The sequence below is a fragment of the Diplotaxodon limnothrissa genome, linkage group LG16 (genome assembly GCF_057381915.1).
Source record: "Diplotaxodon limnothrissa isolate DT_005_m linkage group LG16, D_limnothrissa_male_GT1.1, whole genome shotgun sequence".
NCBI classification, from domain to species: Eukaryota; Metazoa; Chordata; class Actinopteri; order Cichliformes; family Cichlidae; genus Diplotaxodon; species Diplotaxodon limnothrissa.
This window is the reverse complement of record NC_140611.1, coordinates 17,417,709-17,437,164: the sequence shown is the minus strand read 5'-3', so window position 1 is coordinate 17,437,164 and position 19,456 is coordinate 17,417,709. Positions and strand designations below refer to the sequence as shown.

General features: G+C 45.8%; 1 protein-coding gene across 1 annotated transcript in view; it reads right to left on the bottom strand.

The window, feature by feature from the left end:
• Positions 1–5,432: 5,432 nt before the first annotated feature.
• bcor (BCL6 corepressor) overlaps positions 5,433–19,456 on the bottom strand; it is a 31,972-nt gene continuing 17,948 nt past the window's right edge. The window contains exons 9-15 of the mRNA XM_085374272.1: positions 18,016–18,341; positions 16,506–16,790; positions 9,758–9,924; positions 8,874–9,019; positions 6,946–7,023; positions 6,621–6,774; positions 5,433–6,535 (exon numbers count right to left, since the gene is read on the bottom strand). Of these exons, the coding sequence (XP_085230398.1) occupies positions 6,205–6,535; positions 6,621–6,774; positions 6,946–7,023; positions 8,874–9,019; positions 9,758–9,924; positions 16,506–16,790; positions 18,016–18,341 (1,487 nt within the window). The 3' untranslated portion in view covers positions 5,433–6,204. The remainder of the gene's footprint in view (positions 6,536–6,620; positions 6,775–6,945; positions 7,024–8,873; positions 9,020–9,757; positions 9,925–16,505; positions 16,791–18,015; positions 18,342–19,456) is intronic.

Genomic DNA, 19,456 nt, shown 5'->3' with positions numbered 1-19,456 from the left:
ATTCCACTTTAACCCCTTTACCAACTGGCCACCTAGCTGTAATAATAATAATAATAATAATAATAATAATGATGATGATGATGATGATGATGATGATTTCAACTTCTGTAACAACAGAATTCCTAAATTATGCAGTAAATTATTTATTTAAATTATTATTATTTGTTATTTTGCTTCACACCTGAAAGCTCAAGACTAAGAGGAAACACTGTGGTGCTGATGAATAATCTTATGTCATGGAGGGCATTCAGAGGAAAAATCTTTGTTAAACTACACATGCAGATCCATCTGCTGTGGTGACCTCTTGCAAGAAACTAGAATAAGTTTCTATTTTGCTTTGTTTTTCTATTTAATTGAGCTCTTTGGGGGATTTTTTATGTAATTAAGCTATACTGTTTTTCTACCCAGTTAAAGCTACTTTTTAATAACTATGTTGTTTTGATGAGTCAAAACTAGAATTTTCCACCCCAACCTTTGCCTTAAATAAAGCCTTTCTTATCCTATCTTTAAAAAACATATCCCCTGGAGGGCTTACAAGTTTTTGTGAGATATATGAGATTATTTACTCTGCTATAATTGTCTTGCTGGTGTATAAACAAAGGCCTTGTACACAAAAAAATTTTTTAATGACTCGTATATCTGCAAACTAGAATTACTGTGGATAAAATTGTAAATTTGAGGGCATTAATAATATTTTTCATTTCCTCTGTAAATTAATAGTTAAATGATGAAACCAACAATATTTATAGCTACACAAAACAGTGAAATAACCATCCAGGTTTTTTTTCTCTTTGTTCCTTTGAACATTATTATGATCATGGGAGAAATATGGTTTGTAAACAGACATAAACCCATAGACCACCACTATATGCTGACAATCAACAGTGATAATCAATAATCAGACACATAAAAAGCACGTGAATATACAGCATAGACAAAAACACACAGACACATAAAATAAAAGGCAGCAAATCGAGACAAAAATAGAAACGCTACTTAATGCTACTTTCGTTTTAAAACCAGCAGCAAACTTGCTGTAAAGTGCAGGTGTTGTGGTCTCCATTATGTTAGAGATTCAGTCTTTCAGGAATAAATGGAATCGAATGCACTTTGTCTTTATGTTTGGGAGAAGGTGTGTGTGTGTGTGTGTGTGTGTGTGTGTGTGTGTGTGTGTGTGTTACTATACTTGTGGGGACCAACTGTCACTTATGGGGACCAAATGCCCATCCCCATGAGTTTGAAGGCATTTTTGAGACTCAAAATGTGGTTTTAGTGTCAGGGTGACAATTAGGTTATGGTTAGGTTTAGAGGGTTAGAGTTAGGCATTCATTTTTCATGGTTAGGGTTAGGGTAAGATGCCAGGAAAAGCATTATGTCAATTAAATGTCCCCACTAAGATATGAAAATGAGTGTGAGTTGTGTGTTAACTACAGTTGGCAGTTCCTCATTTTCATCTACACGCCTTGAATTCTTAAGTTATGACTTGATCAGAGCGTTTCATCGGGGAAAAAAAGACTACAGAAAAGCTGGTGATAGCTCAGCACTTAAAAATGTATGGTAGAAGAAATGACATCGAAAGATGTTCAAAGGGACGGAAATGGTTCTACAGCTGCACTTTGTCAGCATTGTTGGGAATGCGGTGTAACCAGGGTCCAAATCAATGTAGTAACCAAAGCACACAAAACTTGCCAGTTGTGGATATGTTCAATCAGTATTTGACCTTTATCATTGTGGCCCTACTGGTTTGTTTAGAAGCTGGCACAAAGCAAAGCACACGCCTGTTTTCTGACTTGGCCTAAGGCGGTTCCGTATTTCCACACGTTCAGTGTTAAGTCGCCGTGATTTTATCCCTAAGTCTGAGGGCTGTGTCAAAATAAGATAACCGCTCCATCATCTCCAGAGATGATGATGCGGTGAAAAAAGTCATCTGGTATCCGTTATGCTGTCTTAATTCTAAAATGATTACAAATCGTTCCATGCAAAGCTCGAAAATCGAACCCAAGAAATGTCTGAGAGAAAACATGACTTTTCATAAGAATGCCGTGCCAAATAGAGAAAAAAAAATGACTGAGGGTTAAGTAAGAGCGTGTCAGAATTGTGCACAAGCTGAAGTGTGTCCATTTGCATCCCTGTAGATGTCAACAAGCCATCCAAATGCACTTTGACAGGAAAAGAAAAGTAGAATGCATGCAGAGTGGCACTCAGAAATGGCCCCCTGGTTGGTTTGCCTTTCTGTCCTTTGTCAGGGTTGCAGTGGCTAAAAGACGTTTCAGCGCTGATTTATCGACACTGCAGATCAAATTTTATCACAACACTTGCTTGAGATTTTTCAGTTCCATAAATCAGTTAAATCATCAGACTATTTCTGGGAGCTCATTAATAATGGAGAAAAACCCCAAGATTCAGACATTACCAACTAAATCGAGCTGCACGCAACCGTTCATTTTTCAGTCTGCTTGGCTCCATTCTAATGAATTTTACTGACAATTAGGAAGAAACAAAGCCTTCACCGTGGGTGACGAGCATATCCACGCCGTATTCTGTGTCATCCCAATTTTTCCACTTAATAGTGCCCATAATAAGTGCTTATTAGAGGTTTATATTCAGAGACAAAGCCCTTATCTGCAATTACATCCTGCTGTTGAGTAAAGTGGGAAGTTAGTCAGAGTAGAGATCCTCTTGACACTGAGTTGTGACCCTCCTGCAACCTCTGCCTCAGGATATGACTCTTCAGAGTCTCAGCTGACAAACTAACGCCTTCAGCATCTAAATTAGCTGTCTGACAGACTCTGACACCTGACACGAGTCTGACACCTTTACCAGGATATCTGCAATGGGCCGTTTCCTCTCGACCTGCATGCAGAAAGCAGTTCATCTCAGACTTTCCTCACCTAAGCAAAAGCAAGCAGTTACACTGAGCATTCTGAGTGATGTTGCTGGACTTAAAAAGAAGTCCTAAGATCATCTTATATCCCCACAATGATATTAGTTTGTCTTTATCTTTAACTTTGTCTGAAGAACTTGATTTGGTTTATGCTCATGTACTGCAATTTGCTGTTTCCATCCACAGCAGTCTGTCTATCCAGATATTTATTTCCTGAACGGATGTGTCGATGTTAATCTAAACATTTAGGGGATGTGGAAGTTGTGATGCAGACTGCAGATTGCTTCACTGTGGGGCTGTGGGCTAGTCCTACAAGTCCAGCAAACCCTGTAACGTGCATGCAATCATTGCTTATCTAGTAGAGTGCACACAGCTGACAATTGCATTGCATTTTTTTAATATATTTTATAGTTTGCCCGCAGCCCTGGATAGCAACTGTTATTCCTATACCGTAAAGGCGTCTGTGCAGTCTGTCAGAAATGCTCACCGAATGCTCAGATGCCTTAGGAAACCCCCTTTTTCCACACCTGTCTGACTTTCTGAAACTACCAATTTGACATTCACCACCTTCACTGGCTATTGGCCAACTGTGCAGGGGTTGGAAAGCAGCCAGAGTCTGAAGTGGTCTTCTTTTTGTTTTTGAACAAATTTACAGCATTTCTGTCTCTTTTCACATGGAGTGAAACATTATAAATATCTTCCAGGAGACAGTGGCAGAAAATGTTGTCTATTAAAACTCCAATAGCACGAGTCTAGCAAAAACAAAAACCTGCAGAGCCCAGACGAGATTTTGAGTCCCATCCCGGACCACTTGAGTAACAATATGCTGAAATGTTACCGTGGATTATTTGTTCAGTGACGCCAAACACGTGTTGCTTATCGCTACGGTAACTCCTGAGTGACAGCTGGCTTACAGTACGAAATAACACTATCAAACACAACCTCACCTTATCACCTGGCTCCAAACTGCTTAGCTGAAATATACATTTCCAGAATTATGTGCCACAGAAACACAGCAGCACTACAAGACCTAAACATGTGAATAAAGTAACATATACGTGCTCTTGGCAAACTCCCACTGCACGTGCCTGTGGTGCTTCCCACTCTCGTTTTCGTGTTATGGAAGATGGACACTGTGGATTTAGAAAACATTTCTCAAACAATAGTAAATAGTGAATATATTTCGAACATATTGACATGACGGCATCACAGAGTTTCTGGAGATTTTGAAGCTGCTTATTCACAATGTGAATCTCCCATTTCAAATCTGGCCTGGTGACGATAGAGGCCATTGAAGTAAGTTGTCATGTTCAAGAAAACAGATTAAGGTGATCAGAGCTTTGCGACATGGAGCGTTATCATGCTGGAAGATGGTGCACTGTGGTCATAAAGGGATGAACATGGTCAGCAACAATGTTTTCAGACCAAGTGCCGTTCCAACCTTTTGTTGTCCAGTTTTGTTAAGGCTGTGTGAACCGGAGCCTCAGATTCTTGGTCTTAGCTGACAGGAGTGGGAGCCGGTGTGGTCTTCTGCTGCTGTGGCCCATCTGCGTCAAGGATAGACTTGTTGCGCATTCAGAAATGCTCTTCTGCATACTTTGGTTATAGTGTGTGGTTATTTGAGTAACTGTTGGCTTCGTATGAGCTGACCTCTGGCATCAACAAGGCATTTTCACCCAGAGAACTGCTGCTCACTTAATATTTTCTCTTTTACAAGCCATTCTAAGCATTTGTGTGGGAAAATCCCAGTAGAGCAGCACTTTCTGAAACTCTCAGACTAGTCTGTCTGGCACCAACAATGAGTCCAAGTTTAAAGTCACTTGTGTACAACAGTAGAGCTCTGTGGCACAAATGAATAGAGATCCGCAGCCTCAGTGATACTGCTCATTTGAAGGAGAACTTCATTGCTGATTTTGCTGATAGTAAGAAGATCATTAGGTGATTATTGCCATTGAAAAAAACCCAAAACTTTTAATTTGGCTAATCAAGTAATCAAATCATGACACACACTCACATATTGTGTTTTCCAATCCTGCCTTGATGCAGTCAAAAACCTCCTGGATTTCCATTAACATTAAAAAGCATCGGCACCCACACAAAAGTTGGGATTTAGAATTGAAGCCCCATTGAATGGGTGGCGTTTGCAGATTTATACACTAGAGGACGCTGCAAGCCAGCAGCTGTTCACCACATAGGCGGCAAAAGGGGAGTTGGCACATTGTTCTCTCAGGGTTGCAGCAATAAATTGCACTAAACCTACAATACTTAAAATTTCCAAGAGATGGCAATAGAGGATCGTGGTGGATCGCACTTCCATCAGGCACAGGAGTAATTATACACACAGATTGAAATCGACAGGGCCCCCATCACCGCTCAACTTCTCAGAATTCAAATGACTTCATGAATGACTTAACGAGGAGCAGGACGCGTAGATCATCTTGCGGTTTGTATATTTATTTTAAAGCAACTTCGTTTGTAAAATATAAATACAAATTATGAGATATTTTAATTACAAAGTTAGAACAAAAAGAACAAACAAACCCAAAACAAAACAAAACTGGACACACCAAAAATTACCTTACTGCAGTAGCCTCCTTGTTATGTACAAGCTGTGCCAAGGGGTGAATATCAACATTATCTTAAAACTTTATTATACAATTTTGTCGTTTGCATGTTAAATTACAGACTAAACAGGAAGCAACATTTGAACATCCAGAAAAAACCCCCAAAAAACAACAACAACAGAAAAGCCCCTGAGGCTCAAGCGAGCACTAAAGTCTGAGGAGGGGATGGCTGGGGGGAGAAAAACAGGACATCATGTGCTTCCTATAAACACAGATACCACATTCAATAGCACAGCCTCGGTACTATTCTGTACAACTACACACATGCGCAATGTGCCGCGCGCTCACGCACGGCATCCAGTTGCTGACAACACGCTTACGCTCTGTTGCCATACAAAATCTTTCAGAGGGGCGTGTGAGCAAAAAAAAAAAATCTCTTGATATTATATATTTATTTATGTATATATATATATATATATATCTATATATTTATTTATACATATATTAATTTATAAAAATAAGACCATTATTAAGTCTATTGAGTCACAAATATATTGATCCTCAGTTAACAGAGGGAAATGTTTCAGCAGCCCATCAGCCAGTAGGTCAGTCCATCTGTACAGTGCACCAGTGCTGGTCCAGAGTCAGGCCGAAGCGCAGGAACTAAAGGTCAGGCTAAGGCATATCGTCATAACCCCTGCTCGGTTCTAAAGCAAACTGCAGTCGATAATGATCAAGGTTCAGTGGGTCAAAGGGTCAGGATGAGCCCAACTTTTCCACAGCCTTGATTTTGTCCTTGAGTTTGTCACCGGGGTGATCCCAGCGGTCGTCCAGAAACTCCAGCGTGGAGCCCAGCAGGGCTGCGAGCTCTGCGCTGTCTTCCACCAGGTCCAGCAGCTCCTTGCTGTCGGGATGGAAGCCCTCCAGCTCTTCTGGGCAGGAGAAGAGCTGGGACAGAGATGCTTGCCGGTAAAACTCCGCCTCCGCTACCGTCACCACCTCCATGTGAGGGAAGGCCTGCCGGAAACCGCGAGCGGACATCCGCAGCCGACGGAGCACATCGGAGAATAGCAGCCAGTTTTTTGGCCTGAAAGAGAATAATTAACAGACGTTTAGGAATTTAGGAAAAAACAGAGTTGAAAATGTAATCTGCTTTTGAGAATAATGCTCACCCCTGGGAGAGGGACACCTGGATGTTGTAGCAAGGCAAAAGAGGTCGGTCGGAGAACTCGAACTCAAACACCTCCCTTTTATCATCCTCATCTTCATCATCTGGACCTGGGGCGTCTGCTAAAATGTCATAGACACCGCCCTCTTCAGTAGACTCTGGACACAGAAAAAAGGAAAAGCACGGATCGTTTTTTAGTGAGCGTCAACATTACCATAAAGCTGCCTTGCCTAAAAGAGGCCAGTGCGACGTACAGACACTGATGATGTTTAAAAATAAAGACTTTGTAAGCACTAAAGGACACACGCAGAGTGCTGATCAGTACTCACCACACACAGCGCTGCCATAGAATTCCCAATAAAGCCCTGGGTCGTCATCTGAGCGGCCCTGAAGGTCGGCAAAATAATCTACGGACAGAGGAGAGGAGCGAAGCCTGTTATTCAAGAGCCAAAGCCCTGGGGACAGGCAACGAGGCAAATACAATTGCCCTTGGAGAATACAGCAGAAAAATGGATAAAGAGCGCAGGAAAAAAAAGAGGAGAGAAGGAGGAGGAGGGTGAGGGGGAGTGTCAAGAGAGAAAAGAGAAACAAACAGAGCAAATGTTTTTGGGGGGAGGAGGGGAGGACGGGAAGGCTGATGGTCAGGGGCCAGCGGCTCTACCACGGGGGAGGAGAGTGGCTGTCTCTGCTGGGTTAGAGCTGGCTCAGTGCAGAGCAGGCCTGCAGACTGCTGCCAGGAATCAAACAAGAACCACACACAGTCGCCGAGTGCGCACACACACACAGAGCGATGGAAACAAACAGGCAGAGGGAGCTGGATAAGCACACCCAGCGAGAGCAAAGTGTGTATTCAGCACATGCGCGCGCACGCACACACTTGCAGAGTGAGAGCTGGGCTTTGTGCCAGTGCTGAGGCGTGGGGCGTCTGGCGTGTGTTTGGAGGGATTAACGGCCTCCAGATGAGTGGGACCAGGTGGAGGGAGGGCAGCAATCGCTTGCACTCGCTCATTTTCTCCGGTGCTCGATCTCCCTGCCGACATCGATCCATCCACCCGCGTTCTCTTCAACATTCAGCACCAGCTTTCGCAGGCGTCTACCTACTCGCATAAACCTCCTCCTGCCACCTGTTTTATTTTCGCCTCCGTTCCGCGATCGTCTCTCCTGCTCGCTACGAGCCCCCGAGTGTCTCTCAGGCAATAGCTTTTAACTAGTTCAGGTAATGCCAAGCAGCTGGCTACAGGGGAAACGTGAGCCTGTTTGTGTGTGTGTGTGTGTGTGCTTTCATTTCCTCCTCCTCCTCCTGTGCACAGATTCGTGTTGACTCAACCCGAGTACAAACATCAAGCCCTCACAACACACACGTCAGACTGTAGCGTGGCAGCCTTGTGAAAAGACAGGCGCTCACATGCACACGTACAAAAGCAGAGTCTCTAGCCAGAGCAAAGCCCATTTCCGCACGTACGCTGAGCAAACACAGTTGCCGTTGCTAAGTAACCAGATAGAGGAGCTCAGAGGCAGCAGCACGCACCCTGGCGGGCTCAGACTCCCTGTCTAACAGGTGGTCGAGGGAGGAAGGGAGGGGGAGAGGAGGGGTAGGGAGGTCGCTGGAGGGGAGACGGGGATGACAGCGACGGACGTGTCGAGCTGTAGTTGGGAGGATTTGCGGAGGGGGCCTCACACCAACAGGTTGCACAGAGGTCAGAGCGCTGAAAGAACAGCAAACAAGCCAAGATGGGAGCTTTCGGGAACCGGGCTCGTGACCGATCTCTTTAACAGTTTACCCTTGCCTCACCTTTTGATGGCCACACTCCGGTGTGCCTTCTGGTTTTTGTTTTTTTGTGTGTGCGTGTGTGTTTTTTGAAAAAGAAATCCTTGCTTCGCGTTGGCTTTTATTTCCCTTTTCTAGCATTGCTGAGTTTTATGATCTGTGGTCAAAGGCACATTAATATTCAAATTTTGTGGCTTTTGCATTTCATTTTGTCTGCATGAGAGAAGAAACATTCTACCAACTTTAGCTCTTACTACACTGCGATTTTAATAAGGATCTTAAATTAGGTATTAAGTAACCTTTTTTTGTTAAGATCCGTTTTGTCTTTCTTCATATTGCAGATAATTCCTACATATGATGGCCTAACTCAGAAGGCTTTGTTTGCAAGCCATCTATCACACGTGCCAAAATGAGACTCAAATGTAAGAATCTGAAGTCAAGGACTCAATGTCAATTTCTTTCTTTCATATGTAAGAAAATCACATTTACCAGTGAGGAAGCGCTCCATGCTGTCGCTGTGGGTCATCTTGAGAAGGCCACGGCCAGAATACGTTGCCAAGGTGGGGTCGGCGCCATAAGACAGCAGGACTCTCACCACGTCCAGGTGGTCGTTCTCCACGGCATCGTGAATCGGTCTACACACACAGGGAAGTAAGTTCATTGATTAACTATTGGAGTGGTTTTCCAGGATGAGATTAGGGGGGAAATTGCATTTTGCATCATATCTTTACAAATACATATCAAATTAAAATTATAAGAGGGAAATGTCTTCTTTACCTTCTTCAGAAAATATTTTAAACTCGGATCCACATATCCTTCAAAATCTATGGATAAAATTTATACATGGTGTGGAGGATATTTTTGGGAATTCACTTCTGATCAAACTTACAAGAACGATCTATATTTTCCTTTTTTAGATTTTCCCTAAACTCAGACGTAGCGAGACATAAAGTAAAATGAAATTCAGATTTATAAGACTACTGTTGTTCTTACTGCAGATGCTGCAAATCTCAAAAGCAAAACTGCATGGGCAATACTCCTGTAAGACCTGAGCACAGTTTCTTAGAACAGACCCCCCAGTGTAAATTTTAATAACACTGCAATGAAAGTACTAGCCTTCCCTTTCCAAAAGTGCAGCTAATCAGCCAAATCACTGCTCTTGTACAATAATGTAAAATAAATCCCAGAAATTTTAGTTATGAGAAAGCTCGCGTCACTTTATTGATGGCCAAGCCCTGGTTTTCTTTATTCGGGAATTCATGTAAAACCAAAAAAAGAAAATCCCTACATTTCTGCATTTTCCTAAGAGGGGTGTTTATGTAACCGTTGGTGTTTGTGATCGAGTGTGCACGTGCATGAAAGAGTTCGTTTACCTGGTGCCGTCCTGAGCACTGCAGTTGATGTCAGCCCCGTAATCCAGAAGGTGTTGGACTATGGTGAGCCAGCCGCGGGCGCATGCCTCGTGGAGCGCGCAGTAACCGGCGTAATCTCTGTGATTCACCTCACACACTCTGTTCTCCAGACAGTACAGCACAACCTCCTAAAAAAAATAAAAAAAAGAGCCAACAAAGAGAGCAGGGCTTAGTGTGAGAGCATCTGCGAAGCAAACACTGCGAGAGCAGCCACACAAGTCAGATGCATGCGCAAACAGTCCTTCCCTTTACGGTTCCTGAGGGAGAAAAATGAAGGAAAGGAGGAACTGAGTGTGTTTCCTGTGCTGGACAAACATACACGCTCGCACACAAATGCTCCATAATACTGGAGCTGGCGCCAAACACATCGAGGAGACCAAGTGTGACTCAACTGTATTTAGCCTGCCAGATTCTCCTCATGCACGTGTGTGTGTGTGTGTGTGTGTGGGGCATGGTTGGGCCTGGACGCTGCTGTGGCAGCCAGTTACAATGGCTGGGCTCTGAACACAGCATAATGGAAGCGGAACAAAGAGATTTGATAGCGCCGCTCAAGAGCTGGAAGCGTTTTCTCTGGTCTAGGGCTGTGACAGTTGGAGGTCCAGCACTAAGTAGTCAGACTGGTTTTTATTGGACTGGAGCAGCGTCTGCTGCCATTAAACAGAGACGAGCCAGAGAGACAGAAAGCAGCCTAAAAGTGTGTCGATACAGGGCCCGTTCGAGTCAGACAAGTGTGCTTTTTTTTGTTAGTTTGTGCCCTTTTGGATAGGCAACTTAGTGTGGCACTGGCTATTACTAGTATTTGTAAACCCAAATAGATATATCCAGACGTTAAAATAGCTTTGAAATCCAATATGTCCTTAAATTCGCATGAAATGAGCAGTTTTGTGACCACGAGTGGCCCGTCTCCACGACACCAGTAAATTGTCCTTTCACTTTTGAGCCTGTGAAAATGGAAATGTCACGTAGAAATATAGAAAAAAAATAGCTTGAACTCGTTAACATTAACACAATATTTGTCTTAAAACCCCTTGAATTAAAGCTGCATACATTTACATCTTTATTGCTATGTTTCATATCAATTGTAGTGGTATATAGAAGCAAAATTATATATAAATATATAGATTTTTTAAACTTATGGATCCAACTGTAACCACACACACACACACACACACACACACACGTACGTGACTCTTATATCCAGACACATTCATACCCTGTCCTGCTGACAGTCCTGTGCCGAGGGGAGCAGAGCTGCTCATCTGAACCTGGGAAATGACTCCAAACTTCCATTTCTATGCTAATTCTAGGCTGCCATCTAGTCCAAGTGTTTATCTCTCTCTCTCACTCGCGCTTTCAGAACAGGGTGGCTGGAGGGAGGAAGAGGGAAGGAAAGGCAAGCGGAGAGAGAAAACAGACTGACAGAGGGACGAGCAGAGGGTTAGAGAGGACGCGGAACGGGACAGACGAGAGGCAACACCCCGACAGATGACAGATAAATGAATCTGTGGATGAAATCTGCCGGGGCAGTCCTCTGGGCTGCAGCTGATAATAACAAGAGATGAAGGGGTGGTGGGTGGCGGTGTGAAAACGGGGAGGGGTGAAAGGAGTGATAGAGCGAGCGATCGGACGAGCCAGAGAGGCGGGAGAGATAATGGAGAAAGAGAAGGAAGAGGGAAAGCAGGCAAGGAAGAAGTGCAAAATAAAAAGAGGGAGAGAGAGAAATGAGGGAAGGTGGAGAGACGCTCCAACTGGTTTTCTTTCACTGCCAACGCTCTGTTTGCCTGCTGGAGAGAGATTCAGGAGCACTGTGCTCAAGCTCCCCTCTGGGGGATTCCACTTGCTGTGTGTGTGTGTGTGTGTGTGTGTGTGTGTGTGTGTGTGTGTGTGTGTGTGTGTGTGTGTGTGTGTGTGTGTGCGCGCGCGCGCGAGTGAATGAGAGCAAGTGTTAGAGAGACTGACGGGTAGAGAGTGTTGATATGCAGCTTTCCTCGGTCTGTGTCTGTGCGCTTGTGTGCCTTTTTGTGTGTGGCTGTGGAGGAGGCGTAGCGCTAAACCTCCGGAGCCGTGTTTAATATCGCTGGGAGAGAGCGAGGAGCTTAGCATGAGAGCCCCGGCTTCCCGCCAGACAGACACACACACGCACTCCTCCGCAGTAAAATGAGACACCCCTCCCCTCCTCCTCCTCTCGCTCTTTCGCTCCGTCCTCTAATCTCCCTCTCTAGAATGCTTCCCTGCGCTCGCCTGCAATCAATGCATCACTCAGACATTTAACCCCTCGCGGCTCGCAGAGTCCTCGCATACAGCACATGTGGTCATGTCGAGATGAATCACGTGCGCAGATGCACGAGTGGCTTTCCTTTGAATGATGAAGTCTAGGCAGCAAAGTTTGTGCGTGCTCAGAAAAGTGAAATGTGCGGATGATTGAGTGCATGTGTAAAGTGTGCGTGAAAGCCCGGCCCTCCTAGAATGGCACCGCTGGAGGGAGACGGGAAGCCTCAGTATGCAACTACTCATGATGTCAGTCAGACTTAATCTCACACTCAGCCACACATATGCCATTTAAGCCAACTTAAAAAGAAGAATGAAAAACAGGAGGATGTCCCATTCTCATCAGTAACCTGCACATTAAAGCTTCTCCACAGGTGTCTTTTAAATGGGTACGTCCACACTAATCCAGTTTCATTTTAAAACTTCTGCTTTCACATCCGCTGTCCAAAATCTTCGGCCGGTTTAAGAGCCCCGAAAATAAACCTATGGAAGCTCTGCTGACCCAACCTTTGTGTGAAAATAATGAGATATTGTTTTAATCTGGACAAACAATGATAACGCAACACCCGCGTTCACTGATCAAACCATAACAGCTAAGCTTGCGTACTTTTCTTTTGAGGTCGTCCTTCTTGTGCCAATGCCAGTGGCTTTTACTAACGATGAAAAATGGTCCTGCCACTGTCCTCACATTTTCTCTGCAACACCGCAAAGTCTGTTTTGGTTTTCTTGTTGCCGCTTCTACCTTCCACCTCGTTGGTAGTCCAGGCGGAAAAACGAAACCTTGTCTTGAATTTCGTCAATCCTGTTGTGCCGTTGCCTGCTGCACATGCATACCCTGTGGTATGCGAATGGTCTTGCAATAACCGTTTACAGTTGTGTTATTGTTTACCATATTCTGTATATTAGACATAGACGGCCCAAAATGTTTTGCTAATAACCAGCAGGGGGCGACTCGTCTCGTTTCAGTCGAGTTGTACTGAATCCTCAGACCCTCATGCTAACCGTCTGATGATGAAATTTACGTCAAGTCCCAAGCAGACTCGGAAATATAACCCCTGCTTTATGCTTCTTTGAAGTCCACCACTTTGTGAGCATGCGTAGCTGCTGCACTGTAATGTAAATTCTCCTTGCAGTCACCAAAAGCAGGTAGACGCAGACGTCCCCACGGAACTTCACACTCACCGTCTGATGATGAAATTTACATTACTTGGACCCAAGCAGGCTTGTGGATACGGAAAGCATAATCCTTTGTCACTCAGAGATTAGTAGCTATTGGTATTTCGTTGGATCAGAAGATGACAGAGTGCAAATGTAAGTTTGCAAAAAACGTTGATGTTACGTCCGAAGCTAGTTAGCAATCTTTTGCTAACTAGCTCTAGTTAGCAAGCGATACTGCTACTACCCAACAACATGATGGTGCGAACCCGCCAAAGCAGTTGTCATAGCTAGCTGGCCTGCGACGAGTAAGCTAACGACCCTAACGACCTCAGCTTAAAATTGTTTAGTTAAAGAGATGTGCAGTATTAGTCTGTTTAATGAAATGCAATACAGTTAGTGTGATAACGTGTTAAATTTTGGACTTTTTGGTCTGTAGTTCCATCAAAGGTCAGCACTGTCGGGACTGCTTGCCATCGGTCAAAGCTGAACTTTAAGTCACTGTGGATGTACTTTACCACAAAAACCACTGATCACAGTGATTTCATTTTCCAAGTTTTTCCATCACGCTTTCTGGTCCAACTACGCACTTAAAATGCAATCCAGTTTTTTCCTCTTTGCTTGGATCATACATGGATTTGAGGAGAAAAATCAGAAGCGATTCATGGGGAGAATAAATGACAGATTGCACCTTTATCTGAGCTTTCAATGGGCAGAGAGCTGAGGGGCCCCGAGCCCCAGCACTAGAGGGATGAAGACATCCGCAGAATCTCTGCTCATTACCATTTCAAATGCTCGGAGAGCGAGGGAGAGCGAGAGAATAAAAGGGGAGTGAGGGAGGAAGGAAGAGAGAGAGAGAAAGAGAGAGAGAGTGGGCTTTCATGTGCAGAGGCACGGATTGCAAAACTAAATGAACGTGAAATATGCACAGTGTCGGCCCGGGCAGCGAGAACAGCACGGAGAAGTGCATGTGTGCTAAAATCGCATGCATGAGGTGATTCTGCATCCTGCATGTGCCGATTTACACACAAACACGCACACAAAAAAGATGCAGCGGTGTATTTAGTGGCTTGTGCGTGCATGAGGAGACACTGAATTTGCATGTTCAGGTCTATGTGGGTGTGCGATAGCGAACGCCGAGAGTCGCCTTGTCTGTGTGGCATATGGAGAACAAACATGTCAGGATGCCTGTGCATGTGCTTACTGGGCCAGAACGTGCGTGTGTGCGTGCGCGCACGTATTCCGTCGCATGCTCATAATCGGCATGTGAGCTGTGTTCGTGTGCGTGCCTCCGTCTCGCAGGCCCTCATATCTCTCTGCCTGCATGTGATAAGCCCAGAGCTCGCGGCGCTTAAACACCAGCGTGAGACAAGCGCTGTACGCATCTACAGGCTTGTATGCAAGTGTGTGTGTGTGTGTGTTAGGCCTTATGCATAGTTGGTGTGTGTGTTCCTGAGCACGTCCTTGTGTGTGCATGTGTGGGAGCCCCAGGGGCCTGCCCCAGGCTTATCGCACACAGGCAGTGAGAGACGAGCTTCCTGAGAGAGAGAGAGAGAGAGAGAGAGAGAGAGAGAGAGAGAGAGAGAGAGAGAGAGAAAGAAAGAAAGGGTGGGAGAGAGGGGGTTGTTTGCGCAGCGGTCAGTGCCTTGTTTGTGTAGTCTCAGGTTTTCTCCTCCCTCCTCCTTCATTCCCTCTCCACATGCAGAGCGCAGGAAGGGAAAAATGCGAAGGGGGAATGAAAAAAAAAAAAGAAGGAGAGGGAGGGAAAAAAAACGTTCGAGAGAGACGCATAAATCAGAGAGACGAGCCAGCTTCTCTCCAGCACGGCTGACTGAACCCTGCTGCTGCGCTGCACCCTGTTCGTGCGCGTGTATCTGTGTGTGTGAGAGTGTGTGTGTGTGAGTGAGAGAGAGCGAGCGAGCCAGGGAGAAAAACAGCCACCGCCACTGCTAACCACAGTCACCACGGCACATTAGAGGGCCATTAGAACGCGATTATACTCCCAGTGCTTACCTCTCATTCACACTCTCGCTCTCTCCCATTCAGACTCACACACATAATCACTGACACACACACACACACACGCGCGCGCGCACGTACCTCATCATCATAAACGTGTCCAAACACACACACAACCATAAAGCAACTCGTGAATGAGCAACAAAAGAAACCCACACCTATTTACAGTTTCTGAGAAGATTCCTCTGCTGGTGATAAAAATTATCACGCACGCACACAGGCGGCATCAAAGGAGATACCGAAGGAGTGGACACGCATACAGGCGCCCACACACACACACACACACACACACACACACACACACACACTGAGAGAGCAGGAATCCGCAGCTCAAGTAGCATTAAAACTACTCAGATCAATAAATCAATTTGTAACATCTGTCAACAAGGGGGGAGAAACGTTTAGGCTCGCGAAGAGAAACACGGGGGATGAGGGAGAACGAGAGAGCGGGCCATCCAACTTTAATTAAAAGCTTTCGGAGCAATGGGAGTTGCGAGAGAGTGAGAAAGAGTCGGTAAAATATACACAAGTCTCATTCTTTCTTGCGTGTGGGGAGAATGAGGATCTGGTTTAGGAGCAAATGATCGGCAGCAAAGAAAAAAAAAAATCTCCCGATGCTACGGAGAGGCAGCAAGCATCAGTCTGCGCATAATGATCCCACCGATCCCTTCATGCTGCCTGCGCGTGCTCGTTTCTGTGCGTGTGTGCGCGCCGGGGTGTGTGTCACACTTCGCCTCACGGAAAATTAATGAGATGTGAGAGCGGAGCGAGGCGAGAAGAGGGGAGGCTGTGTGTGTGTGTGTGTGTGTGCGCACTTGTGGGGAAGAGGAGGGGTGCCAACGACAATCTGAGTCACAAAGAGAGGAAGAGAAAGAGAGCGCTGAGAGGAAAGGGGGGGAGGGAGAGAGCGGAAACCTGAGAGAGAGAAAGAGTAGAGCGGGCGAGCCGAAAAGATGGAGCATTTGAAGTAGAAATCGCGAGTGAGGGCGAAATAGGAGGAAATCATACAAGAAGGAAGAAGAGGAAGAATAGGACAGATGAAAGAAGAATCTCAAAAACTCTGAGAAGGGGAGAAAAAAAAAAAAAAAAAGAGTAAAGCGACGTTTGGCAGAGTCACAGACAGGAACAAAGTAGGTGGAGAAAATGAGCTCAATTTAAGAAGGGAGAGAGAAAGCGAGAGATTTGGAAAAGACAAAGTCTGAGGGTGTAAATTGCGAAGAGAGAAAGCAGATAAGAAGGGAGGATGACTTCGACTGAAGCCTATTACCTCGTAGCCCAGTCGCGCTGCTCTCTGAAGGAGCGTCTCCCCGGCGTTCTTGTTCACAATCAGCCGACGAGCCTCTGGCGGGATCGGACGCACCACGGAGGGCTCGGCAGGGGGGGTTCTGTGCAAGCCCGCCGGCTCTGGTGGAACACCGCCCGCTCTGTCATTAGCCTGGAGCTGCAGGGAGGGTGGACAGAGCGCGGTGGGGGAGCAGGGCTTGACTGGAGAGCAGGGATAATGATTAGGAGAAGCGGCTCTCTTCCTCGGAGCGCTGCACTGCTCACTCAGCTGAGGAGAGAGTGAGAGATGGGGAGAGAGCGTTACAGTCCCTGCCACGAAGCAGACGGGACATTGACAGACACACACGAGCACGAGCATCCAAGGGGACAGGGATGAGACTACGCACACGCGCACGGAGGGAAATTAAAATGTGCATCCATGCACAGGAAATGATATCCACTTTTTTAAATAAGTTAAAAGGAGAATCAATTAAAAAGGTGGTTTAAGTATTCAAATCAGGGCCCAAAATTCATACTGAAATTTGAAGCTCAAATCTGTTCTTAAGCCATGTGTTTAGACCCCCCCACCCCACTTATCCTCACATGACTTCCAAACTACCTCTTTAACAGCATACCTACTCTATATATACACACTCAGATTGATTTTTTATCAACAACATCTGTGTTTATATATGACTATTGTGTCTGGGAGATACGCTATGCATCGCTGAAAACACACACACACACACACTCACACACAAAGCTTTCACGCCCTAAAACAGTGCAGGTTGGCACGCCACTTTTCTTTAACTGCTAAACCAACAGAGCCCTCTGAACACAACACACGAGAGAGGGAGTTGCCTGCTTGAGTGTGTGCGTGTCTGACTGAGTGTGTGCGAACACTGCGAGCCCTCTCAGTGGAATTCCATGTCGAAGCAGCTGTCAGGCTGAGGAGGAGCAGGGGAGGAGAGCAGCACGGGCGGAAAACGACTCGCCTTCTTTTTTCTTTTTTTTTTCCCCTCAATTTTTCCCCCGTGCTCTCCCCCCTCCCTCCTCCTTTTGAACTCGGCGTTTCAAACGCTCAGTCGTAGCTGCCACATTCCTCATTGTGCGAGTGCGAGAAAGTGTGCGTGTGTGTAGCTTTGTGTTCAGGAGTGAGTGTGATATATAATTGCTCCAGGGTTTTTGAATGCTTGCGAACACGCAGACACTCGCACCCCTGTCTCTCACCTACCTACACACACACACACACACACACACACACACAAAAAGATGACACGCGTTCGACAATTAAGGCCAGAGACACAAACACATGCATGCGGGGCCCTCCGCAGGGAGCCGCTGAGGGCGCGGGGAGGTCAAAGCTCCAGCAGTCCTCTAAACATTGTAAACATACTTCCTTCCTCAGTCCCTCCCTCCCGTCCCCAGCTGCATAATCAGAGGCGCCAACAGGCATACTGAAACAGAGTCTGCCGCTGCAAACATCCAGACGCCTGCGTCTTGGTCGCACTCACCTTGTCATCCTCAGCTTTTCCCAGCTCAGTCCCGCAACGCTGGCCCGGGCTGCTGGCGGCTGCCTCTTTCCTTTTCTCCCTCTCCCGCTCTCGCTCCCTCTGGCTGGTGTGTTTGGTCTTGCACGGCCGCTTGCCCTTGGGTTTGTCCGTGTCACTATGGCGACGGACCTTGAGGGGAGGGGTGCCTCCCACGGACTGTTCTGGGGCCGGAGAGGGGGGGCCCCTCCTGGACTCCTTGAGGCCACGGTCACCTGAGAAGGGGTTCGGCGGGTGCGCTCTGTCCTTCAGCTGGCTGGGGGGGAGGGGAGTGACGGCAGCAGCTACTCCTGGAGAAGGAAAAGAGGAAGGCAGAGTGAGCGAGTGCGAGGATAGGAAAGTATTGCAAGGCCATCTCTCACCCTCTGTTGGTTTATTAATGAGCACACAGAGCTGTCTGGGAGCGCAGCATGCCTGCTCGCCCAGGGAAAAAAAAATTATAAATAAAAAACACACACTCTCGCACGCAAGCTCGCATAAACACCGCTATAGTGATTCCTGTGCACTTCTTCACTGCAGCAAGGACACGGCTAGGAGTAATCTCCTTAAACAAATGTGGCACTGTCTGGTTTCAGCCTCTTATAGTACATATTTACACAAAAATAAAAAAGCTGCCCTTGAAACCTCAATGTCGAAAAGCTTATTGGAAATACATTTGCTCCTAAGGATCGTTGCAAACCCGCTTTAATCTACTTGGCGATCTGGTCTAGGTCTGATTTCTGCTGCAGTACAACTTTTAGAATAACAATTTAATAACAGCAATTTGTTGCAGAGACAACAGCTTTTTACAATGCAATATCCTTAACAGGCAGATTCATGCATTTCATGTGACTAGTGGTTTTCTGAAGGGGAAAAAAAAGAAAAAAACAACACACAGACACAGTGGAATAACCACAGTCATTATCAACACAACCGTTGTCACAGTCATGAGAGGTGAGAGGTAATTAAATAAATGTATATTATTTAAAAAAAAAAAAAAAAGAATCAGTGCCCAGTAATGGTCTGTGGTTTCTACAGAAAAATACTCAAACCCTCTTCTGCTTTATTCACTTCCTTTAATCTCTCCACTGCTCTTTTATTCTCTCTTCTGCCTCGGAGACGCCATTTTGCATTTCTCATAAGGGAAAGCCCTGGCTTTAGTAAGACCCCTCTACCTCACACACCCAACAAAGGGGAAAGAAAAAGAAAATCATTGATCACACATTAGTCACACTCCACCTGCCTACACATACCTCCACCAGCCACTTCCCCTCATTTGCTTTTTAATCGTCCTCACAGAGACCCCGCTGTAGATCAGCTGAACATGAAAGAAAAAGCCTAAATCTTTGCGCACCGGGAGGGTGGTGAGAGGCATTTTATCTTGTGGTTCTCTGCGTCCCCCCTTTTTTTTGATTCCTCAAGCCTT